We start from the raw sequence: 26,453 nt of genomic DNA, 5'->3' as shown, positions 1-26,453 counted from the left end.
ACGTGAATCCCTGCCCATTCTCTGACCTTCTCGTGCCTTGAAAAACGCAGGACCGAACCTTGCAAAACGCAGGACGGGAGCTTTGACTTTGTATCCTGTTTTTTCTGCTCTGAGCATCCAGGCCCATCCCCTGCGGGCTGGCCCAGCACCCCCCACCCCTGGCCCGCCCCAAGAATAGCAGCAGGAGAAGCCCTCCACAGACTGGAAAACCTCCACTGCCAGGAAAGACCATGGGACTCTGCAAAGCCCTAGTCCTCTCCCCACGTGTGGTCTGCAGTGATAAGGCCAGGACGGCGGCCAGCCTTGAAAATGCTGTTAACTAGGAAAAGACCCACGCAGTGGCATTTGGAGGGGTGGCCAGTGGCATGAAACCCTCCCCGTAGAGCACTGATTTGTGCTCTGCTTCGAGGTTTTCATTAGGATTTCAGCTCACGGCCAACCTGACTGCAGCTACTGATGGATATTAGCCAAGCTGTTCCCAGGGAATTTTAATTACCATGATAACGATCGCTAATCATTGGCGTTTCCTAAATGGCTGTGGCTGGAGAAGGCGGTGAGTGCCAGGCCTGTCAGGAAGAAGAGGATCCTAGGGGACCAGCCACTGGGGAGGATGGGCAAGGGACGGCCCAAGACCTGTGTCCCTGCCCGTTACCCCACCCCTTCCATGTGCTACTGCCTCTCCCTGCCTCCCAAACAACTCGGGAGTGCCCCTGAATGCATTCAGGTGAGGTATCCACACCTGGGTCTGGGCCGAGGTACAGTCTGCGGCCTTTGCACATGTTGTTCCTTCCACCTGGCATGCCCTTCATCCTCATCTCCCACCAAGGCAGTGACACTGCCCGTCAGAAGTCTTCCGCACCACCTGGAGCCGAGGCAGAGCCGGTCTGCCACGCTCCTGGAGGCCACATGCAAATGCGGCAGCTCCAGCATTTTGCCCAGCCAGGGAGCTGGGAGCCCAAGGGCAAGGCTGTGCCCGAGCCACCCCCGTATTCCCAGGGCCCCGCGAGGAGCTGCGGCGTGGCAAGAATGTTGCCGACAGACAAACTGAATGAATAAACGAGGAAAGCAAAGCAAAGGAGTCATCTTCAGGGGACAGAACTTGGGCTCTGTCTTTAGGGAGACCATGTTCTGTCTGCTTAACAAGCTCCAGGCTGGCCTGGTCTTGAAAAGCCACAGGAAATGGCCTGTTACAGAGAAGCCTTCCTGCTTCCACTTTGGTCTTATAAAAAGAGTTTCTTAAGGGGTAAACCCACCTGGCAGAGAGGCTGCACAGCCTTTCCTAACCCATTACCTGAACACGTATACACACATGCATGCACGCACAGCATGTCAACCTCCTGGGAACTCCACTGGGCAAGCTAAACTCCACAGCATGGCCAACAGGACCCCAGAACTCTACCAGCCTTGCCTCCCTCACCAGCCCCATCTCTTGCCTCCTCCTGCCCTGTCCTCGGGATCAGCCAGAGAGAGCCACTCCCACTCCCTGACCACATCAAGCTGTCTGTTGCTTCCAGGCCTTTGTACCTGTTTTCCTTCTCCCCTCCCTGGGCTGGGATGAAGAAATCCAGCCTTTAGGAAATGACATTTATCCAGAAGCTTCCACAGAACTGTGCAGGTCTCCCACTGCAATGCACACACAGTTCTGACTACCCATGTATATGCCTGTTTCCTGCACCAGATTGAAAGCTCCAAATCTTGTTAGGATGCACATAGGGCCCTGGTGCCTGAAAGTACACCAAAATCTGCCAGCTGAGGCTATGAGCTCATCTGAGTTTCAAGGTTTTATGTAACTCAAGTTCCTTAAGAGAAGCCCTGGCTTAGACAGTGCCATGGACTGAAGTGGGTCCCATGTCCCAATTCCTATGTTGATGTACTGGGAGGCAGTGTTTTGAGATGGGTCTTTGGGAGGTAGTTAGGGCTAGATGGGGCCGTAAGGGTGGGTCCCTCGTGATGGCATTCGTGGCCTTAGAAGAGACAACAGAGAGCTTGCTTCTCTCGCCTCTGTGGGAGGACACATGGAGAGGGCAGCCATCTGCAGGACAGGAAGAGTGCTCTCAGTGGGAACCAGCTCTGCTGGAGCTCTGATCTGGGACTTCCAGCCTCCAGAGGGTGAGCAGTAAATTCTAGTTGTTTAAGCCTTCCTTCTGTGCTCTCTTGTTATGGCAGCCTGAGCAGAGTAAGACAGAGTGAGAAGCCAGGAGGTTACAGAAGCTTTAAAAATGGCCCCCAATTATTATCCTTTCCTCCCATCAAGAAGTGGGGTCTGTTTCCCCACCCCTCACATCTGCTCTAGGCTTGTGACTTACTTTGACCAACAGATTGTGGTGGTGGGAACACGGGACTTCTGGCCAGATCTCGAGAGGCCAGGCAGCTTCCCTTCTCACTGTCTGGAACACTGTGGCCATCCTGTGAGAGAGCCTTGTCCAGTGTACGAGATGAGAGGTCACATGGAGAAGAACGGAGGCACCCCAGCCATAGCCAGCACCATCCCCAGAGGAGGGAGCCTTCTCAGACCCATCCCCCCGTTGAATGGTCCATGACTGCAGCCCTTGGATGACCCTGGGAGGTCTCAGCAGAAGAACCTCCCTGCTGCACCCAGCCCACACTGCAGACTCAAGAGCAAAGAAATGATTGTTGTTTTAAGCCATTTAGGGCTCCAGGCCTCCAGCAGGAGGTCCATCCTCTATTTAGACACTTCTAGAAAAAGAAATAATCAGGTATTTTGATAACTAATTGACTAAAGTAGGAAAGCTAAATTCAGGGACTTAAAAGCAACAACTGGAGAAGAAAAGGCTCCTAGAAGTTAAAAATACAAAGTGGAAATATAAAAATGTAAAATAAAGGCTGAAAGAGAAAAATGAGGAAATTTGGAATGTGGAACACAAAGAGAATGAAACAGAAAAATGTAAAAGAAGTGATAGGGAACAAAAATGCTCAATTTGAGGGATCTAACTCCGAATAATAGACTTCCCAAAAAGAGAAATTAAAAAAAAAAAAAATCCTGGACCTGAAGAAGAACATTTGTCTTCAGATTAAAGGATTTTTATTGAATATAAGGTAGGAAAAATGAAAAGTTAAAAAAGCAATAGTTACATACTCATAAAATCATTTAGTTCCAAATATAAAAAAGAAGATCGTAGAAGCTTCCAGAAAGAAACAGACCTATGAGGAAACCAGAATCAGAATAGTATCAGACTTATCATCGACAACACGGGTTGAAAAAAGGTATGCATCTAGTGTTCTATCATCCAAACTATCAACTGAACATGAGAGCAAAGTAGAGACTTTTTAGACTTGCAAGGACTCCAAGTTTTCCTTACACGCTCTCTTTTTAAGAGGCTACTTAAGGATGGGCTCCAGCAAAATGCAGGTGAAAAACAAAAAAGAGGAAGACACAGGCTCCTAGAAGCAGTGTTTCCAACTCTGGAGGGTGGTGGAAGGAAGTCCCATGAGGTTGACTCTCAGTAACCAGTGCAGGCTGGAGCCCGAAGAGGGTTTACAGGGGTTTCTGACAGGAAAAGAGAAGGCTCTGCACAACAGAAGATAAAAAATCAAAAAAGCTGTAAAAGGGCATAACATTTCGCTCTCTGTCTTCTCTGCTCTGGGAGCAGCTCTCCTGCCACAGCCCTCACTCCCTGTGATGTCTGCCTGTGCAAAGTTCATCTCCACCCCCTTCTTGGACAGGAGCACCTCTCACCTCTCACTGTCTGCAGTGGGGCTAAAAGCACCAGGGACACTGACAGATGGGGTACCCTATAAGAACCTCAGCAGCTTGGCAGCCCCACATCCCCTGACCTCACTTATTCCCAGCCACAGCTTTCAAACCAGTGCATCTCAGGGACATCGACAGGGAAGCCAAGTTCATTGGGACTGGGGCTGCTGTGTTGGGGAGTCTCATCGTTGGTTAGGCCAGAAATCCCTCTCTGAAGCAACAGCTCTTCTTCTATGCCATTCTGGGCTTTGCAGTCTCGGAGGCCATGAGGTTCTTTTGCCTGCTGGTGGCCTTTCTCATCCTCTTCACCATCTGAAGGAGCTGTCTCCACCTCCCATAAGTCTTTCTCCTGAGTCTCATCTGCCCTCTATGTTCCTTTTCCTATACCTCCCCAGGTAGCCTGCAGAAAGTGGTTGGCTTAGGGTTTGACAGAGGGAAGGCAAATAAATACTGTGTTAATAAGATTTTTTAAGAAAAGGGCATAGCGTTTCATTATTCATTTGTCATTGAGGAAAAAAAAATCAGTAAAAACCTTCAGGGAAAATTGAATCTCAGACCATTAAGTCATGATCTAAATACCAGGTCAATTAAAATATGGCACAGAAATGAAAAATTCAAAAGGAATTAATCAGATCATAGTAATTTTCATTTGGGGGATGTAGGGGTCAAGATAATTATCATAAATATGATCTTTAGGGGTGCCTGAGTGGCTCAGCCAGTTAAGTGTTTACCTTCTACTCAGGTCATGATCCCGGGGCCCTGGGATTGAGTCCTTCATCAGGCTCCCTACTCAGCGGGGAGTCTGCTTCTTCCTCTCCCTCTGCCTGCCGCTTCCCCTGCTGGTGTTCTCTCTCTGGCAAATAAATCAATCTTTAAAAAAAAGTGATCTTCACCTGACCCTGAGGTGTTTAATGGTTACAAAAAATTAAGAAGTTAAATCCCCAGTAATTGTTGAGCACTATGTGTGTGTTAGTGACCATTCTCAGGAGTTTATATACAGTAACTTATTTAACTCTCACCAATATCCCATCTGTCGGTGTCAGCGTAACTCTATTTTATAGACGAGGACACACCCAGTGCAGAGAGAACAGGGAAGACAAGAACATAAACTAGAGCCCATGCAGTCTGGCCTGGGACCTGCCCTCTTCAACCTCTTATAAAATCATACACGGGTTTGCTAAAACAAATGCTATTTTTGCATTTCTCAATCTGAACTAACTTAGGGACAATGTGTTCTAACTTTTCTTTAGATTCTGTATTTGTCTATTTGGCATCCATTGATCACATGGCCAAACTACTGGCCAAAGACGTTGCTATTGGCCCTGTGTGTTTTTTGCAGGCATGTGAAGGTTATGTGACAAGCCCTCATCCCCACACCACCAATCACTGCCTTAGCTGACCCTCACCCACCCGGCCAGTATCCCCCTGCCCTAAATTAACCAGGGCCGCCCCGTATGCCCCAATGCCTCCTGAAACTGCTTCAACTAGCCAATCCAAAGACAGTTACCCTGCCCTGCCTAGCCCTTCCCATAGAAACCCTAGTAAAGGCCCTGGCCTAGGCTTTCCCCTTACTCTTTCCTGCCTCCTGACTGAACCTGGTGCTTCCCCATATGACCTGTGTGTGGCGTGCCCCCTTCTCTTGGGAACTATACGCAATAGATTGTTCTTTCAAGGGCATTCGCCTCTGTGTTGTCACTTAGTCACTTTTGTAAATTAAGACCTGGCCAGGGAGAAAGAGAGAAAGAAAGAGAGCGTGAGCGTGCATAAGCAGGGGGAGAGGTAGAGGGAGAGGGAGAGGGAAAAGCAGGCTCCCCATGGAGCCGGGGGCCAGATATGAGAGTCGATCCCAGGACCCTGGGACCATCACCTGAGGCAAAGGCAGATGTTTCAGTGACTGAGCTACCCAGGCACCCCAGGACTCGGAATTTTGACGAGGGGAAAAACCTGGACAGTTTTCCAAAGGGAATCGGGGCTTCCAGCACTGGGTCCTTCACAAAGCAGGAAGGGCAGGGGCATCATGTGCTATTGGCTGGAGGGCATCTGCTCTCAAAGACAGCTGGCCAGGACCCTCTTACCAGGTTTCCGTGGTGACAAGCTGAGTATGAAAAGCCATAATTACAGCCAACAGCGACAAGTTGATACCAAGCAAGGCAAATTGACATGAGATGTGCTAATGTAACACACAAATGCATTTTTAGTACTAGTTCAAACCAGATTGGGACCATCACACCTTAAAGGTCTGGCTAACGGCTTGATTACCTATTGCCCTACTCAAGGAGGAAGGAGACTCAGCATTTATATAGTGTGTGTGACTGTGGCATGGACTTAACCGTGTGTCTGCTCAGCGTGAGCAGCGAGTGGGGGCAGAGAGTAGGCCACTGGGCCTGTTTCCACACAGAGGCAGCCCAGGGAGCCCTGCAGTATCTGCCAGCCCTCAACCCTAGAACAGCAACCTCTACTTGCCCTAGGTAAGGGAGTGTGCGATCCGGAGTATGGCTGTGATTCTTACCCTGAAAAGGTACTGTGGGTCACATCAGCAAAAAATAGAAAACAGGTACATCCAGTTTTCCTAAAAAAAAATTGCTCAAAAGTAGAGTTCATTTGATCAACAAATGAATTAAAATAAAAAGCTCCTGAGTGGGAAACTTATGGTACCAGAAAATGAACAGTGATCAAGGAAATAAAGACAGAATTCAGTGTAAATAACTGGGTATGCATAACTACAAAATGATAAAAATGTGAAGGAAATGATGCTTAAAATGTAGATGTAAAATAATCAGCTAATGGGCGCCTGGGTGGTTCCATCGGTTAAGCGTCTGCCTTTGGCTCAGGTCATGATCCGGAAGATCATGAGATGGAGCCCCACATCGGGGTCAGGGAGCCTGCTTCTCCCTCTTCCCTTGCTCCTCCCCCCTGCTCATGTTCTCTGTTAAATAAATAAATAAAATCTCTTAAAAAAAAAAAATCAGTTAACAAAAGAGACTCTGACCCAAAATTCCAGATTGTCTCAACAAAAGCAAAAACTGGCTTGAAACATACATACATACATAGGACTAGACATACATACATAGTAACATACATAGGACTAAACCTAACCAAAGACATAAAGGATCTGCACTCAGAAAAACCATAGAGTACTCATGAAAGAAATGGAGCAAGACACAAAGAAATGGAAAAACATTCCATGTTCATGGATTGGAAGAATAAACATTGTGAAAATGTCTAAGCTACCCAGAGTAATCTACACATTCAGTGTATCCCTATCAAAATACCATCAACTTTTTCCACATAGCTAGAACAAATAATCCTAAAATTTGTATGCAACCAGAGAAGACCCTGAATAGCCAAAGGAATGTTGAAAAGGAAAACCAAAATTGGTGGTATCACAATTCTAGACTTCAAGCTCTATTACAAAGCTGTAACCATCAAGATAGTATGGTACTGGCACAAAACCAGACACATAGATCAATGGAACAGAATAGAGAGCTCAGAAATGGACCCTCAACTCTACGGCCAACTAATCTTCAACAAAGCCGGAAAGAATGTCCAATGGAAAAAAGACAGCCTCTTCAACAAATAGTGTTGGGAAAATTGGACAGCCACATGCAGAAAAATGAAATTGGACCATTTCCTTACACAACACACAAAAATAGACTCAAAATGGATGAAAGACCTCAATGTGAGACAGGAAACTAAAAATCCTTGAGGAGAACACAGGCAGCAACCTCTTTGGCCTCAGCTGCAGCAACTTCTTGCTAGACACACCGCTAAAGATAAGGGAAGCAAGGGCAAAAATGAACTGTTGGGACCTCATCAAGATAAAAAGCTTTTTCTGCACAGCAAAGGAAAGAGTCAATAAAAAAAAAGACAATCGACAGAACAGGAGAAGATATTTGCAAATGTCTTATCAGATAAAGGGCTAGTGTCCAAAATCTATAAAGAATTTATCAAACTCAACACCCAAAGAACAAATAACCCAATTAAAAAATGGGCAGAAGACATGAGCAGACACTTCTCCAAAGAAGACACCCAAATGGCTATAACAGACACATGAAAAATCACTCGGCATCAGGGAAAAACAAATTAAAACCACAATGAGATACCACTTCACACCAGTCATAATGACTAAAATTAACAAGTCAGGAAATGACAGGTGTTGAAGAGGGTGTGGAGAAAGGGGAACCCTCCCACACTGTTGGTAGGAATGCAAGCTGGTGGAACCACTCTGGAAAACAGCATGGAGGTTCCTCAAAAAGTTGAAAATAGAGCTACCCTATGATCCAGCAATCGCACTACTGGGTATTTACCCTAAAGATACAAATGTAGGGACCCAAAGGGGCGCGTGCACCCAAATGTTTATGGCTGCAATGTCCACAACAGCCAAACTATGGATAAAGAAGAAGTGGTATATATACACAATGGAATATCAACTCAGCCATCCAAAAAAAAAAAAAAAAAGAAAGGAAAAAGAAATCTGGCCATTTGCAATGACATGGATGGAACTAGAGGGTATTATGCTAAGTGAAAGAAGTCAATTAGAGAAAGACAATTATCATATAATTTCACACATATGTGGAATGTAAGAAACAAAACAGAAGAGCATAGGGGAAGGGAGCGAAAAATAAAACAAGACCAAATCAGAGAGGGAGACAAATCATAAGAGACTCTTAATCATAGGAAACAAACTTAGGGTTGCTGGAAGGGAGGGGGTAACCAGGTGATGGGCATAAGGAGGGCACGTGATGCGATGAGCACTGGGTGTTGCCTACAACTGATGAATCACTGACCTCTACCTCTGAAATTAATACACTGTATGTTAATTAACTGATTAAAAAGTGGCTGATAAAAAAGCAGTGGGCTCCTCATTCTCAGAGGCCAAGGGGTGTTAACAGACACTGTCTCTATTGTAACGTAAGCAATTAGACAAATACTGCCTTAAATATTTAAAAACTTCTATAGGTAAGTACACACATATCCGTCCCTTTAAGGCAACCAGCAGAATTAAAACTAGGGGAAAGTTTTGTCACACTGAAATACATGATTTTCTGAATTTTTTTCCTTTCTCTTCCTCCTTCTCTCATTCCCTATCTCTCTTGTTTTGAAAATGTTCTCCTTTTCCTTGCCATTTTTGCTCTGTACAAACTGAGATGAGAGCAGCCATCTTTCCTCATTGCTGGCTTCCCTTATGCCAGAAAGATGACGCTTACAATCAGCCTCTGAAGACGGAGCAGATATTAATTCAAACAACATTCATTCAGCACCGCCTCTGTGTTAAGACAGAGCCATGGAAGAAAAGATCGAATGTGCTTGCAAATGAGTGGCCCGTGGCATAAATCCACCCCAGACTGAGGGCCACCGCCAAGTTTTTCTACGGAGACTGTGTTTCATGCCCTGCCTTCAGGAGCTGTTCTGTTCTGACGGCCTTCCCTATATCCATCCCCAAGGTCCTGGAGGGTGAAACCTAGCCATCCTGCACCAACAAAGGCCTTTGAGCAGCCCCAGAGCAGCAGGACAGAGCTCTCCTCCTACTGCAGGCTCTCCACTTACCCCTTGGGAAGTGCTAACTCATGACTGACATGTTCCAGAAAGCTAAGTCAAACCCCTCCTGGCAGTATTTGTGTTTTAAAGGATAAAGATTTTTAAAGGATAACACTTGGGGTGCCTGGGTGGCTCAGTCATTAAGTGTCTGCCTTCGCCTCAGGTCATGATTCCAGCGTCCTGGGATTGAGCCCCACATTAGGCTCCCTGCTCCGAGGGAAGCCTGCTTCTCCCTTTCCTGCTTTCCCTGCTTGTATTCCCTCTCTGTCTCTGTCAAATAAATAAAATAAAATAAAATAAAATAAAAGGATAGTACTTTAAAAACCTCCAGAGAGAGAGAGAGAGAGAGAGAGAGAGAGAGAGAGAGAGAGAGACAGTGTGTGTGTGTGTGTGTGTGTGTGTGTGTGTGTGTGTTGGGGAGTCTGGCTATCTCCCCATCCTGTAGGCCCCAGCTCATCCCGTCTGGACAGTCTCCGGCTTCCTGGGTACTGCTGAGGGCTGGCGGGTTCCCCACACTGGGGCCAGGCCTGCGCCTCATCAGGAGACGGACTGGAAATCAAGCCTCAGCCAAGATGGAGCTCACACCTGACCTCTCTGCCAACCCCACCACAGCCCGAAGGCGTGAGGGAGCCCTTGTGAATTTTCTTCTCATTTCAAGTGGTTTTTGAGCAAGCAGATCAGTCTGGAAGGCAAGCAACTGGCAGCGTAGTGGAACGGAAAAAAAATGCAGTGAGAAAGACTCTTCTGAGGGTGCTATCTGTTTTCTTGACAGATAATTTAAACACCGTGGCTAGATTATTTCAGAACCAAAGGAAATGCTTTGGCTTCCATTAACCCCTGGCAAGGGGCTCGCTCCTGGGAGGCTTCCGCACAATTCCTGGTGAGGACTGTTTGCCAGTTGGGAGGGAGGTGGCTCTCTGTGGCTGCTGCGGGGCTGTGTGGGGCCTCCACCTGGGGCCTCACCCCTTCCTCACTGCCTCCGCTCTGGGGCTGTGTCTCTCGGGTGCCGTCCTGGCCCCCCGTGTCTCCCCATCACCTGTGATGTGGTAAGGTCCCCGCAAGCCACTGAGAACAGGGACCACCCCCCGCCACAGGGTATAATGGGCCTGTCCAATGTTCTGATTCCAGCTCTATTCATTCCCCACATGCAGCAAGACAGTTAAATACTAATTTTAATATGATAGTTAAGTATTTCCCCTATCTTCCTTCTCTCTTGGGTCCCACAGGCCATCTTGTCCCCGTTTTCGGAGTGGTCTAGCGAGGTCACCAAATCCGAGGCAGGCTCAGGACGCTTTCACAACTGTTGCTAATCACTTGCTTTGTCAACAGAGCCTGTGGGCCCGCTCTTACTCTTCGGCAGCCTGAAATCCCTCTGCCCCCCAAATATTTAACTGTTTTGCCTGTTCCAAGCCAGATTTGAGAGGGCAAGCGTGTTGTGGTGGTGTTTGGCCACGGAGCCCGCCTCTGTCCCCAGATGGAGTGGGCTGCACGCGGGAAATGAATAGAGCTGGAACCAGAAAATTGGACAGGCCAATTATACCCAGCCAGGTCTTTTCAGAGGAGCTCTCTGATTTTGATTCAATTCCCAGAACAACAAACATGACTGTGTTTAAACACAGGCTCAGAAACATATTCCACGGCCAACGTGAAAGTGTTTCTGGGCTGACCACTACCCGGCAGGACTGGTGGGCCTCACGGGAAGGCTTTCCTCAGCTACGGATCTGATTATTGCTTCATTTCCAATGGCTTTTGCTCCTTCTTGGGGAAAACCGAGAATTCTGAGGTTCCATGGCCTTGTCTGTCTTCCAGAGGCACGGTGGTCTCTCTTATTGTTTGCAGCTTTCTCCCCTCCTGCTTTCTGAGAGATCTTTAAAGTTTTTGTTCTTAGCACTGACTCAAGCTTTTTGGACTCTGGTTTTTGCAACCCCTTGTTATCTTTAAGGGTTGTGCTGTGAAATCCAGCATCCACACGAAACTGCATGAGAACACGGTATATTTCAAAGAACCATAACTCAAGTAAACACCTGTGAACTGGTGAAGAAAGTAAGTATTATTGAATCTGAGAAGTCCCTCTAAGCCCTCCCCGTCTTCCAGAGGAAGCCATTAGGAACCTTGTGTTGGGGCGTCTGTGTGGCTCAGTCGTTATGCATCTGCCTTCCGCTCAGGTCGTGATCCTGGGGTTCTGGGATCAAGCCCTGCATGAGGCTCCCTGCTCAGCAGGAAGCCTAGTTCTCCCTCTCCCACTCCCCCGTGCTTGTGTTTCCTTTCTTGTCTCTGTCAAAAAAAAGGGGCGGGGGGAGAAAAACTTTCCCACATCTCGAGACAGGCTCTTTAAAAAAAAAAAAAAAGGAATCTTGTGTTAAGCAATCCCTTGTTTTTCTATTAAACAACAACAAAACAGAAAACAAAAAACCACGTATGTATGCCTTTCTAAATAAAATTAGTATTTACCATTACTTGTTTCTGAACATCATATTCTTGGATCACTGTGTATTCTTTGGTGACTTTTTTCCTTTTGCTTATTGTGTTTTTAATTCATCCTTTGATGAGTTTAGCTGCAGTTCTTTTTTTCACTGCTATATATTATTCCACAGCCATGATTTATCTACCCACTGCACTGTGAAAGGCCATTTGGGCTGTCTGCAGTTTTTTTGCTGTAACAAAATACACTGTTGTGTGCACTCTTGGTCATGTTTCCTGGGGAGCACTCTGAGAGTTTCTCTAGGTCGTACAACCAGGAGTGGGGGGTGGGACATTGTGCATAGGAGATGATATGCAAAAGGTACCAGGTGCAGTGTGGAGACGACCCAGCCGGGACTCCTACCAAAAGGGCCACTCTGATTTAGTTTGTAGACAAGGGAGCATCAGGAGCTGGCCCAAAACCGTGACATGACCCTCAAGTTGATGCAGTTTGGGAACAGCCGGCAAAGTTCAAGGGTCAAGGGGACAACCAGGTGCTGGGACCAAAAGCCAGGTTCAGAGATGCAGATGGTTATTAGAAAGTGGTCAGGGCCAGGCTGGGCTCCAGTTCTGGGTGCATTGGCCTGGTCTGGGATGTAATGACTTACAAAATCAAAACAAGAAGAAGCAGGGCAGGAATCCAGGAGTCCCTGGGGAGGTGGGGGATGACTACTTTGGCAACAAAGGGGAGAGAGGCTGAGGACCACCTCTATTCATCCATCCATCCAGTCTCCCTCCAGCCCTGGAGCTGTCCTGGAATAGGAGGGCTGAGGGCCTATTCTTGAGAGCAGTGGTCACTGGTCTGGTGGAAAATCAGGAGCAGGAAGCTGGTCTGGTGGTAAGAGCCTGTCAGACGGCCAGGTTAAAATCCCAGCTCTTTGTGTCCTTCCTGTGTCACCTTGGACTTGTCACTTGAGGTCCCAGAGCTTCCATTGGGCTGGAAAGTGGGGATACAGAGCCCCATGCCTGGCCCAGAGGAGGATCCCAACAAAGGCCAATTCTTTTCTGCTTTGTTTTTTGACAGAGGGATTTTCTGGCACTGTGGCAGGTCATGTGACTTGAGTTATTTCGTTAGAAGAGGGGATGGATGTGTTTTTCCAGGGCTGGGCACCACCTAGGAGCTTAATAAATATTTCCTGAAGAATGGAGTCACACTCTACTCCCTAGTCTCCATCTGCAAGACAGCTGGCTGGGGGAGGGGCACAATCGTGCCAGCCAATGTCATTTAGCATCTGAAAAACTGGGCAGGAAAATCTGATGATCCAAATTTTTATTCAAATTAATGCAGGAAAACAACCAAATTATATTCTTTCTCCCTAGCTTTTCGCCTACCTCCCAGGGACACACACATGACGATATCATAGCAAAGAAAACCAGGTCATAGAGGTCTAATAACAGAGGCATGGGGGGAGAGCTGGGTTGTGTACCCACAGGGACAGTGAAGCTGGACTGTACCTTGTTATGCTATATATGAGGTTGGTCACACAGATCACAAAGTTCCCAAGCCCACAGACCACTGAAGCACCATGCGGTGGCTAAGTAAGTGGGGGGTGCCCACGCTGTGACAGAGCCAAGAATTAGGAGCTGTGGGCCATGCTCCTGGTAAGGTTTCATAGCCGGCCACGTCAACCCATCTCTCTATGGTCAAAGGCGCACCCCACAAAGGCTTGCCCCCACCTGAGTGGAACTCAGGACTTTGAATTCGGAAGGGGGGTTATCTCACCAGCTCCATGCTTCTCTGTGAATACGTCGGCACAGTGTGTCCCCATCCCGGACAGCTCCTCCCCTAGAGCCCCTGGCCTCCCTGCTCTACCTTCTTTAGGTCTTTGCTTCCATCTTACCTTCTCAAAGAGGTACACCCTGGTCAGTCTCCACCCTTCCCCCTTTTAAAATTTTTATTTTTTTAAGATTTTTTTTTATTTATTTGAGAGAGACTGAGCCAGAGAGCACAAGCAGGGGGAGCAGCAGAGGGAGAAGCAGACTCCCTGCTGAGCAGGGAGTCCAATGTAGGGCTTAATCCCAGAGTCCTGAGATCATGACCTGAGCTGAAGGCAGATGCTTAACCAACCGAGCCACCCAGGCGCCCCCTCCCTCCTTTTTAAAACTGTGGTTAAAATATACATTACATAAATCTTACCATTCTGCCCATTTTTAGCTATACAGTCCAGGGCCATGAAATACACTCACGTGACTGCATTCCTACCACTCCCATTCGTGTCCAGTTTTTATTTTCATTTGAAACTCTGGCCCCTGCTTCCCCCAACCCCTGGCCCCTGGCGACCACCATTCCACCTTCTATGAGTTTGACTACTCCAGGGAGCTCACATACATGGGGCCCTACAATACTGGTCCTTCTGGGTCTAGCTTACTTCCCTTAGCATAACGTCCTCCAGGTTCTTCCACGCTGTAGCGCGTGTCAGAATTCCATTCCTTTTTAAGCCTGGGTACTATGAGCAATAATCAATACACACAACGTTTTGTCCGTCCGTTCATCAACAGCCGACACCTGGGCTGTTTCCACCTGCAGGCTGAAGTGAATAATGTGGCAATGAACATTAGTGCACGATGTCCGTTGGAGTCCCTGCTTTCGGTTCTTTAGGGGATACGCCCAGAAGGAGAACTGGTAGGTCACTAATCTGCGGAGGAGCTGCTTGTCCACAAAGGCTCAATGTTCCATATTCCCCCCAGCAGTGTGCGAGGGGCCAATCTCTCCACATCCTTGCCAACACGTGCTATTTTCTGTTTTGGGTTTTGTTTTTTTTTTTTTTTTAGGATTTTATGTATTCATTTGACAGAGTGCGAGAAGGCATAAGCAAGGAGAGAAGAAGCAGAGAGAGAGGGAGAAGAAAGCTCCCCGCTGAACAAGGAGCCTGATTTGGGGCTCGATCCCAGGGCCCTGGGATCATGACCTGAGATGAAGGCAGACACTTAACCAACTGAGCCACCCAGGTGCCCCAATTTCCTGCTTTTTCAATATCAGCCATCCTAATTAGGTGGTGACGCCCTCCCTATCCCGTACCCACCACTCCTGATCCTTGGATCTGTTCCTCTTTTTTTCCCATTCAGAATCTGACAGCCTATATAATTGCTTATTGATTAATTCAGTTACATTCATTGTCTATTCCCTCTCTTCTCCCCCAGCCCCTGCTAGGACGTAAACTCAAGGTACAGGTATTTGGCTGTTTTGTTCACTGCTATTTTCCAAGGGCCTAAAATAGTACCTGGCACATAGTGAGTCCTCCATGATGAGTGAGTGAACGAATGAACAAACAAAAGAACAGAAAGTTGAGTTGTTAGAAGCTCTAGAGGCAGACACTCCTGCTCTAACTCCTGGTCCCACCAATTAGCACCTAGTATCTTTGGGCAAGTGACCTCCTTTCTCTAAGCCTCAGTTCCAGCATCTTCCCCACAAGGACAATAATGACTACCTCACCGGACTCCTGAGAGGCTGAAGCTCGATATTCACTGTCTGGACCACAGTGGGAGCCCAGTTAATGTCCATACTCAGTGCTGGACCGGATTCCTCTGGCGTGCACTGGCAGGACAATGGGGCCAGTGGCCAGGAGCACAGTAGTGACTCAGTAGAGACACAGGTGCAGGCAGGAACCTCAAATAAGGGGCGGGGAAGAGGGCGGGAGATGACTCTGCCCTTCCCCCACAGAAGGAAGGCAGGGCTAGTGGGCCCCAGGATCCTACTCCTCCTGTCACTTCCATGTGTGTGGGAGGCCAGGAGCCTGCACCGACGGTCTGCCTGGCACAGCCACGGAGTGTGGGAGGTGACCAACACACCGAGGAAGTGTGACCATCCGGGTCCCCCTGGGACGCCGTGACAGCAGCCCAGAGCCAGACACAGATGGTGGAGCCCTCAAGCAACCACCCGCCTGCCTGCTTGAGTGCCAGCCACCCACTTCTGAGCACACCCATGGGCCTCTGGAGGGGGCCCTCTGGCAAAGCTGTTTGCAGCAAAAATCCAAACTGCAAGCAACAGCAGGACCGGGAGAAAAGCAGCGTGGGGAAGCAGATGGCAGTTTTGCAGGGAGCGCAGGCTGCCGGCCTGGGAGGCAGGTGCCATGGGGGAGCTGGGCTCGGCAGGCGTGGCTGCTTCCCACTGGCACTGGCTGGCAGCTGAGGGGAGCCCCTGCTTCTCCTGGCCTCCCACAGGCCTGTGCCAAGGTAGACCCTCTCCCAGGGGCTTATCTGGGCTATACTGGTCAGGCTAGGCAATTAGAGATGGTTTTTTAAAGAGATTTTATTTATTTATTAGAGACAGACATAGAGATAGCACAAACAGGGGAGAGGGAGATGCAGACTCCCCACTGAGCTGGGAGCCCAATGCGGGGCTCTATAAGGGGCTTGATCCCAGGACCCTGGGATCCTGATATAAGCCAAAGGCAGATGCTTAACCATCTGAGCCACCCAGGCACCCCGATTTAGAGATGACTTAAAGACCACCATGGGAAGCCACTTTCCTACTTCAAAAACTCCTTTTCAGTCAATCAACAAACAGGAGAGCGGGGTGGGGGGGGGGCAGGAGGTGAGAATACAGACTCAGTGCCAATGGGCATCCATGTGGGACCCCAGCCAAGGCTAGATGTGATGAGACTGTGGGAAATCAAAAGCACCCTGCTGGGAAAAGGTTCTGAAGTGATCTGAACAGGGAACCCGTTTTCCTTTTTTGCAAACGTCTCTTTCAATTGGGAAACATTTCCTGAGCCCCTTTTATATGCAGAGCGCTGCAGGAAACGGAGTAAGTGTTGGTGTGGACCGGACTCCACTGAGTTATAATCAGGATGCAGAATGAAACTGCGAAGGCAAAGCAAACGCTCTAATTGTATTAATCAGCTTTCAATTGCTTACAAATTGGTCTTCTCCCCTTCCTAGCTCAGCCCCCTTGCAGACTGCCTGCATTCTCAAAGCCTTACTCCAAAGCTATAGCCTCTGAAAAGAGGCTAGAGGAATGGTTTCTAGAATCCTGGGGAATTTAGAGTCTAATTAACTTTTCCATGGATTACAGTAGAACTCTGAGTGAGTCACTCTTTTTTTATTGTTTTTAAATGAATTGGGATTAAAGGCTAAACAAGAAATGAAATAATTTCCACCTTGCAATGTCATGTGCTTAGAAGCCCACTAACACATTCAGGAAAGCATGTGAAGAAAGGGCAGAAGGACACCAGCCAAGAAGGAATCTGATGGTCAACCTACATACATCTGGTCCCCCCATCAGACGACAGAGTGGGCCAGATGGGAAGTACATCACTGGTCCACTGAGTAGGGATGGTGGGGGGCAAGGGTCCGAAGTCCCCTGGGCAGTCTTCCGGCATGTCTGTGGGTTTCTGGTGCCGTGGAGGAGCTGTCTCCCTCCCCCAACCCTGTCTTCATTGATGGGAGAGAGACTCCCAGAAAAGAACCAGGTGTGGGGAGGAACTGGCATAGTGAGCTGCATCTGGGAAGGTGTGCTCCTTTAAGGCTCAACAGTGGGAGAGCAGGGATAGGCAGGAAGGACAAACTAGGCCTGCAGATTTCTCCATCCCTTCTAGACCCAATGGCCAGAAGGCCAGGTCACAGTAGAGTCATGGTGCCCCTTCGGGTGAGTGAAATCCCCGACAAAGGAAAGGGTTTGCGAGCCATGCATGTGCTGTCTCAGGTAAATCCTGAGTCTGTAGCACTCACAGCGTCTGAAGGTGGACGGATGCGTGTGCACCAAGACAAACACAGACCTCCAAAGTCAGAACAGGGGAGTTGAAAATGATCTGGTATAAGACCATGGATACAGAAGACAGAGAATGGAAATGCACCGTTCAAATTAAAAGTGCCCCCAAGAAGAAACAAGAATAGTTGAGAATGAAGCAACAAGCAAAAACATACTTGAAACACTTTCTGGAGTCGAAGATCCAAGTATGTCTGTTCTAGACCAAAATCAATGAAAATGACCCAGGCATATCCAGACAAAAATTTTCATTTCCCAATATATACATATAAGTAACACCTCCAGGTTATTTAGAGAGGAATAAAAGCAAAGTCTGGCTTCAGACTTCTCCCCCGTGTCTGTGCTTGCCGTGAAAACTACTTTCTGTTGTGCATTGGATCCTGTCATCCCGCCTTCTCTTTTTCTCAGTTTTGCCTTCACGGGCTTCATCTACTTGGAGGCTCAGCTGCATGCTCGAAACGATCCTCTGGCTCTCGAGGTCCTCTTTGGGGTTCTAGAGCCATGCCTGAAGTGCCATTTAACCAGTCTACTGAGGGCCGCTTCACGTCCCCTTCTGGTCCATCGGTCCGTCCTTCCTTCCCTCCCTCCTCCCTCCTCCATCCATCCCTTCCTTGCCTCCCTCCTTCCCTTCCATTTATTTATTTATTTTAGAGAAAGAGAAGAGTGGAGGGGAGAGACAGAGAGAAAGAGAGAACCGAGCCATCTTGGTGCTGAGCCTGACGCGGGATTTGACCTCAAGACCCTGAGATCATGACGTGAGATGAAACCAAGAATCAACTGCAACCCCCAGGTGCCAGACGTGACCCCTCTTTCTGGTTCTTTAAATCTCGAACACAGGTCCGACTTTATTAATTTGCCAACAAGGAAATCAGAAAAGTGACTACAGAGTGTGCCTGTTCAAGGAGGGAATGGAGATGGGAGTGGGGGAGGGGGGTGGGGGGATCCAGTGCTTATATAGCAGCAAGTTGAAAAAGGCTAATTGGGTAAAGACTGTATTATTGTGTGGTCACAAAAGCATCATAAAGACATCATATTCACGATAGTTGGTAGAGCAGAAATAGGGCCTCGGGACTCCAGGCTGTTGGGACTGCCACCCAGGGATCAAAAATAAAAAACAACTGATAAGAAGCAAATGATATGGGGCTGCCTGGATGGCTCAGTGGGTTAAGCCTCTGCCTTTGGCTCAGGTTATGATCTCAGGGTCCTGGGATCGAGCCCCACATCAGGCTCTTTGCTCAGTGAGCAGCCTGCTTCCCTCTCTCTGCCTGCCTGCCTCTCTGCCTACTTGTGATCTCTGTCAAATAAATAAAGAAATTTAAAAAAAAAAAAGAAGCAAATGATTAGGAAGCCTATGTGGCTGTTAATGGGAATGACATTAGTTAAATTATTGCTCTAGAAAACTACCAAATTAAGTTTAATTGAGTTTTAAAATTTATTAATAAAATTTTTCATTTTTATTTATTTTTTTTAAAAGATTTTATTTGAGAGAGAGAGAGAAAATGAGAGAGAGCGAGCATAAGAAGGGAAAGAGAAACAGACTCCCCGCTGAGCAGGGAATGTGGAACTGGATCCTGGGACTCCAGGACCATGACCTGAGTTGAAAGCAGTTGCTTAACCAACTGAGCCACCCAAGCACCCCACATTTTTCATTTTTTAGAAATGAAAATGGTTCATTTTTTTCAAATGAACCATTTGAAATTCTTGGAAGGGAATTTCACTTGGTTCATTTCTCAAATTTGGTGATTCCTTTCTCAAAGGTCCTGTTTGCTTGATGTGGTTTCTCTTCCTTCTCTTATCTTTTACTTCACTAATTTAAAAAATGTATTTATATCTCTAGTTTCTCTATTTTCTCCCGTTCTCTGGATACCAGTCCTACTTGTTGCATTTGCTGACTCTCCCTCATGGTGATTCTTTCCACATGTGGTTGGCAGACAACAGGGACAAAATCCACAGAATTCAGAGTGGGAAAGATTATCAATTCTACTATCAGTCAAGTGTCTTTTTTGTATAAAGCAAGAGCTACTGAGGCACCTGGGTGGCTCAGTAGGTTAAGCAGCCGACTCTTGACTTGGCTCAGGTCATGATCTCAGGGTTGTGAGATTGAGCCCCACGTGGGCTCTGTGCTCAGTGGCGAGTCTGCTTGGAATTCTCTGTCTACCTCTCCCTCTACCCCTTCCCTAGTCTCCATCTCTCAAATAAGTAAATAAATAAATCCTTTTAAAAAATTAAAAAATAAAAGCAAGGGTTATTACTAGATAGAAAAAGACATACCATGCATGTGCCCTTATTTATGATTACACAAAATTATATGCCAGTTAATTATGGAATAAATCAAAAGTAGTAACTTAAAGGTCTATAGAAAAGAGGGAATATAAATGCTGCTATTTATTTTTCTCTTCCAAGAATCCATTCTGAGGATATAATTTTAAATGCAGGCAAGAAGTTATGTACAGATAAATACCGTGGTTGTTAATAAGGGGAAAAAAAGAAATAACTTAGATATCCTAAATAAGCAAAAGTAGCCATATGCAGAATGTTTACAAAGAGTTAATGACTGTGCTGAAAACTACTTACGAGACAATGTTAATTTTAAAACATAGGTTCAATAATATAAAGAAATAAGGCAGAAAAAAGACCGGAAGTAAACATGCCAAGATGTTTGTTAGCAGTGATTGTCTCTGGATCCTAAGATTTTCCATTCTGGGCGGGGGGGGGGGGGGGGGTGTATTTCTTTATGCTTTTTGATACACTGTAAATGTCAATAATCCACATTAACTTCATAATCAGAAAAGAGTAAAGTATGTAATATTAAAAAAAATGAAAACTTCAGGGCGCTTGCCTGTTTCAGTTGGTGGAGCATGTGACTCTTGATCTTGAGGTTGTGGGTTCGAGCCCCACGTTGGGCGTACAGATTACTTAAAAATAAAAACAACAGGGGCGCCTGGGTGGCTCAGTATTTGGATCTCTGCCTTCGGCCCGGGTCATGATCTCAGGGTCCTGGGATCAAGCCCCGCATCGGGCTCTCTGCTCAACAGGGAGCCTGCTTCCCCAACACTCTCTGCCTGCCTCTCTGCCTACTTGTGATCTCTGTCTGTCAAATAAATAAATAAAATCTTAAAAAAAAATAAATAAAAACAACAGGGGCACCGGGTGGCTCCGTCAGTTAAGCATCTGCCTTCTGCTCAGTCATGATCTCACGGTCACAGGACTGAGCCCCCCATCGGGCTCCCTGCTCAGTGGAGAACCTGCTTCTCCCTCTCCTTCTGTCCCTCCCCATTGCTTGTGCTCTCGCTCACACACTCTCTTTCAAATGAATAAATTTTTAAAAATCTACAAAAAATAAAAATAAAAAATGAAAACTTCAAGGAGGAACAACAGCTAAGAACTTAAATATCTAGGATAATATTAACTAGGAGAGCTGAAATACCATCATACTGACTTTGACATTATAATACACCATTTATTCTCAAAACAATAGCCAGAGTATCCTTTAAAAAGAGGTAGGGGAGGGGCGCCTGGGTGGGTTAAAGCCTCTGCCTTTGGCTCAGGTCATAATCTCAGGGTCCTGGGATCAAGCCCGGCATCAGGGAGCCTGCTTCCTCCCCTCTCTCTCTACCTGCCTCTCTGCCTACTTGTGATCTCTGTCAAATAAATAAATAAAATCTTAAAAAAAAAAAAAAAAAAGAGGTAGGGGATTCCAGTCATGTCTCTACTCTATTCAAGACCCTCCAAGTGCTCCCCCTTCCACTCAGAGCAAAAGCCAAAGTCCTTACACCGTCCTACAAGGACCAACGTGCTCTGACTCCCTGCCACATCTCTGACCTCCTCTTCCAGTCACACTGGCTTCCTTGCTGTTCTTCAAGCCTACCAAGGACTGCCTGCCTCAGGGCCTTTGCACTCACTATACCCTCCACTTGGAATACTTTCCAATCACAGAACAACATAGTGTGCTCAAATGCCATCTCATCCATGAGCCCTTCCCTGACCGCCATATAAAACACAGCAGCTACCTGCCACACTCCCAGCACCCTCCCCCCTTTACCCTGAGCACCCTGTCACCATCTGTGACACGGCAGGATTTATGATGTCCGTGCTCTCCCTCTCCCATGAGAGGAGCTACTTTGCCTAGCACATAGAAGATGCTCGGTAAATACATGTTGGATGCTCAAATGGATAAATGCATTAAACTGGGGCTGAAGTTCACAGAGCAGGCAGCAACACCAACCTGAAAGCACCCGGGATCTTTAACCAGCACCCAGGAAAAAAATCTGGACAATTACAGCCAGAGAGGACAAGGAGGGACGTGTCAAAAGGAGAGGCAGATCTGAGCGTCTGGACACAATAACATGAGTCTCCACCAGAAACTTCAGGTTCTCCCATCAGAATGTGGCTTCTGCCGTAGGACAGAACTCCACGTTTTTATCACAGGCTCAGAACCAGCTCTAAGTGGCACTTAAAATGACATTTTAAATGCTTTCTATTTAACTATCTCTTTGTTGTGATTAGATAATTTTTTCTAAGACAAAAAAGCATGAGGAAACCAATTACCCTGTCATTCTCCCACCCCCAAAGCAGCCCCTGGATACAACCTCCACCGGCACGCAGCCTCCGAGACCTGCGCGCTGCCTGTCCCAGCCCAGCCACACCTCCCAACCGGCTGTGGTATGCCAGGTGCAGCAGAGAGGGAACAGGAGGAGCACTCCTGATCTTGTTAAGTTGCATCTGCCTCTAGAAGTTCAAGGACAAACTGAAAGCACACTGCACAGCCTCATATTCTTTGCCTTAGAAGAGATAAGAAAATTCATCCTAAGCTATTTTGGACTTTTCTGGGCTCTGGAGATTAGGAGAGGCGGGTGGTGGGCCCTGCACAAGGCAGCTCAGGACGGTTGGGGGGTTGTAGCGTAAGGGTGACCTGAGGGGGTGCTGGCTAGGGGCAGCTGCCTCCAGACTGCTCCACTAAATCATTACATTTGCTGAATTCGTCCTCCACCTCCTTTTCCCTGACAGCTCCTTCCTCTCTGTCCTCCCACAGCTTGGGGGTGACTGTCATTTCATCCTGCTGAGTGTCTGCCACAAGATACTCTTTGAAGGAATTTTCTCTCTTGTGGCAGTGGATATCCCTGCCTCAAAAGGGAACCCTGAAGACCAGAAAGACCTCAGGTTCAAAGTGGGGATTTCTGGCTGGGTGAGAGGGAGGTCTCTGATATTACGAAGTTCCTGTTCAAGACAGACATTTATATGCCTTTTGTACACTTTAATGACCTTGCTTGATTCCCACAGCACCTCTGGTGCTTTCACCCTGCAATGGGTGAGAAATCAGGGACCTCCAGGCAAGACAGAATGATAGTTCATACTCTGAGGACCTTCCTTGTTCCAAAAACACAGCAGGGACCGATGAGAATATTCTAAATACAACAAGAAAACTTATCTGTGTTTAAAAATAAGATATATTCTCTATATCTATCTCAATGGATCGGAGACTCTAAACAGTTACTATTTTGAGAGGCTGAAGGCACAGCCTACTGAGCTCTGAGTCCAGAAGCAGGTGGAGGAGGGGCGCCTGGGTGGCTCAGTGGGTTAAAGTCTCTGCCTTCGGCTCAGGTCATGATCCCAGGATCGTGGGATCGAGCCCCGCATCAGGCTCTCTGCTCGGCAGGGAGCCTGCTTCCTCCTCTCTCTCTCTCTCTGCCTCTCTGCCTACTTGTGATCTCTATCTGTCAAATAAAATAAATAAAATCTTTAAAAAAAAAAAAGAAGAAGAAGAAGCAGGTGGAGGGAGGCAGCTGGGAGCTTAGCCTTCCAGGCCACGGGGACTAAAAGTGCCACCGGGGAGGTAGAGCACCAGAACCAGAGCCACTGAAAATGGGAGCTGGTGAAGGGATTTCCCACCTGGGGAAGGAGGCTCAAAGAGCACTGAGGTCCACCCTGCCCAAGCCAGAGATGATCAGCTCTGGGCATAATCCCCATTGTCACTGTGGACAATCACTAACCCAAGACACATGGCTTTGCACTTGGGTGTGGGGGGGCGAGGGGGGACCCAGGCCCTGGATGGAGGAAACTCAAGACCCCTCGGCAGGAGATCTGGCTGGAGGTAGTGGGGCTGGGAGACAGACTGACTCCCACTCAAGCTGAGCATACAGACCCAAATTCCAAGACACCGGAGGAAAGCTGACACTAAGAAAGACAAAGGACAAAACCAACAGTTGGGAGACAGTCCCAAGGTTTAATGAACTAAAGACTACCCAGTACTAACGACTCTCCCCAGAAAGTATCCAGAAAGATAAAGGAAGAAACAAGAAAGAGCAGTTCAGAGGCTCTTGAGGATGGATTGAGGTTCAGCAATGGATCCAAGGGGATTTCCAGGAGAGGAGACATGCATTAGCAGGAGAGCAATATTCAAGGACAGCACAGCTGAAAATTTCCCACAACTGAAGACCTTTTATGGATCCTCCGATTAAAAGCCCATATCAGTTGCCAAGCAAGGTAAGTAAGAAAATAAACCCACACCCGGAAAACCAGGGTATGCTGCATTGTGCCCAGTTCATTCTGTTACCAGATCCCCACCCCATGACCCTCCACAGAGAGAAGCTGCGTGCTGACATCCTGCTTCAGCCCCGATCCTGGTACAGTGGAGGGAGCCCTGGGTTTGGGGTTAGGAGACTCAGTTTGAGCCCCCCATCTGTGATTGCCTCAGAGAACTCACTGAGCCTTGATTTCTTCTCCTCAAATGGGGTCAGAACTAGAAGTATGGAAACTTCGTACCAGAAGGGACTCTGGGGTGGTATCATCACAGCAGACCAGGGCTGTGTTGGATTTCCAGTTCTCCCACCAACTAGTGTGCCTATAAGTTACTTGTGTCCCCATTGCTCCACCAGTAAAAGGGGATAATCATAGCTTCCGCCCGTGGGGTGGTGTCAGGATGGAAGGAATCTATCTATATAAAGAACTTGGTGCAGTGCCGGGCACATAGTTAACAGCCTAGGATAGCCATTGCTGTTACTGTAATAAGAGCTTCGCCCAAAATGCTATACGCACCTGTGCTCGGTGTGAGGGACTTCCCACCGAAACCACGGGGCCCAGGCACAGCAGAACCAGGGCCCCCTGCCCCCTCTGCACGCGGAACAGGCAAGCAGACAGGCTAGACCTCCCCACTCTTCTCCCTGGCCATCCTCAGTGGTCCCACCTGGCCTCTAGAGAAGGCCCTCCCAGTGACCAACCATGGATTTCCCCAACTGCAAGTATGCTCAGACCACCCCAGCCCACCCCCACCTGTTGCCCTGGGCATCCTACCTCTCTCTGCTCGCTGCAGATCTTACAAAGCCAAAGAGGCCGCTTCTGGCCAGGGGAGGCCTCGATCCCACATTTGGTGCAGACTTTCTACAAGAGAGAGGACACAGGAATGTAAGCACTTCAGCTACTTCCTCCTCGGCTGAGGGGCTGAGAAACTGACAAAGGAACCCATTGGCATCTTCCAAGGGGATGGTGTGAGACTCATACCAGCAGAGTACATAACTCAAAGGGCACAGATCACCTAAAATCCATAGCTGGCTTTGGGGCACGACAGGGGTACCCATCTGTGGATCGCCACAACGTAAATTCCCCACCACGCCCCCACTACATTCTGTTAGGGTCCCATAAAAAAGGAAGCTGGCTGATATTCATGGCTTCATCATTTTCCACAGCAAAGAGCTGGAAGCAACCCAAACCCCTGATACCAGGGGAAGATCCAGGTCGGCAGAACGGAATACGATGTGGCCTTGACTTAGCAGATTATGTTGCTACCTGGTAACAAGGGCAGCAAATGATATTGTTCAACAATGAACACACATTTGTATACAACTGCACAAAGACCTCACATGCATGCCTGACGAGGTGAAAGGATGATCTGGGGAGAAACACCGGTGGCAGGTTTGTGCCACATTGCCCACGGGATGATTCCAGGAACCCTGTTATGTAAGTAGGAGGCCCGTTTCACAGGCAAGAAAAAATTTGCCCAAGTTCACGCAGCAGGTGAGTGAGAGCCTCAGGTCTGACTCTAGAGCCATGAGATAATTTTCTCCAGACGCCTAAGTAGCCCGAACCTAGTTTCCTTAGTGTTTTTCCTTTTACAGTGTTGCTGAAGTTCATGACTTCTGCATCCACATCTCGCTTCTCTGAAACACAAAGCAGCAAGCAGCAAGCGTGGGTGCGCAAGGCCAGATGAAATTCGCAGGGAGGGAGAGGGGGACTTTGTGGGGCTGGGACCTGTTTCCAGCTAACCCAGGCACAGTATGACTCAGCGGCCACGTGTCCTCCTCAGAGAGCTGCCTCACCTGCTAATCCATCTTCCTACCCCCATGGAAGCCGCCCTGTCCCTGCCAGGCTGGGGGCTCTCTCCTGCCTCCCGCCACCTAGGGAAGGTGAGATCTGTAGCTTGGCCTTTTCTGCAGGCTGCCAACTGAGCAAGGAGCACACTCTCCTCAGAGAGGGAAATGTCACCGACTTGGCTTCCCAGAGCATGTCGTCACTGCTTGATCAGGCGGATGAGCCCAGCACCGCGGGAGGCGGGAGCCAGCTCTGGGCAGAAGGAAAGCTTGGATACATGGGGGGTGGGGGTGGGGGGTAAGACATTTGCTACCATTCAACACTCAGGTATGAGAAATGCCACATCTATTTCTCCAAATAAAATGCAACCTGCTTTCGTCTGTCTGGGCTGGAAGGAAGTCCATCCCAGTCACAGCCGGGGCCCCTGAGCAGCTCCTGTGAAGGCCCTGAGCTGGGGGTCTCTGGAAGTGCAGTCCATCTGGGAAGGGGTCAGCGAGTGCTGTCTGGGGTGCTCCCTACTCTGCTGTTCTCCCTCTGAGCAACTGTGGTCCCTTGGAGGGGGATGGAGGCCCGGCCACTTTCATACCAGGCCTGGGTTTGGGCTGTGTGACAGGCTGGGGCTGAGCATCACTGCGGGCCAGCGGCCTGTCTCCCAGAAGGCCCGAGCTGCCTCTCCTGACCTGGTCTGGGGACTCTCCCTACCCTTCCCAGCAACCGTTCTACCCCAAGGAC

The 26,453-nt window shown here is 48.1% G+C and overlaps 1 protein-coding gene and 1 pseudogene across 12 annotated transcripts in view; one reads left to right on the top strand and one right to left on the bottom strand.

The window, feature by feature from the left end:
• RPH3AL (rabphilin 3A like (without C2 domains)) overlaps window positions 1-26,453 on the bottom strand; it is a 160,113-nt gene that overhangs the window by 31,514 nt on the left and 102,146 nt on the right. For 9 of the 12 annotated variants that reach the window (XR_006815891.1, XM_045984468.1, XM_045984469.1 and 6 more), the window contains one exon: window positions 24,708-24,794. The exons of the other annotated variants lie outside the window; for them this stretch is intronic. Coding sequence is in view for 8 of the 9 variants with exons in the window: in XM_045984468.1 (XP_045840424.1) it covers window positions 24,708-24,794 (87 nt within the window). In the remaining variant the exon portion in view is untranslated. The remainder of the gene's footprint in view (window positions 1-24,707; window positions 24,795-26,453) is intronic. 12 annotated transcript variants of the gene reach the window in all.
• Window positions 3,621-4,131, top strand: LOC123929158 (annotated as a pseudogene).

The sequence above is a fragment of the Meles meles genome, chromosome 18 (genome assembly GCF_922984935.1).
Source record: "Meles meles chromosome 18, mMelMel3.1 paternal haplotype, whole genome shotgun sequence".
Taxonomy (NCBI): Eukaryota; Metazoa; Chordata; class Mammalia; order Carnivora; family Mustelidae; genus Meles; species Meles meles.
Note: the sequence above shows the minus strand (reverse complement) of the source record. Positions and strands in the feature narration are given on the sequence as shown.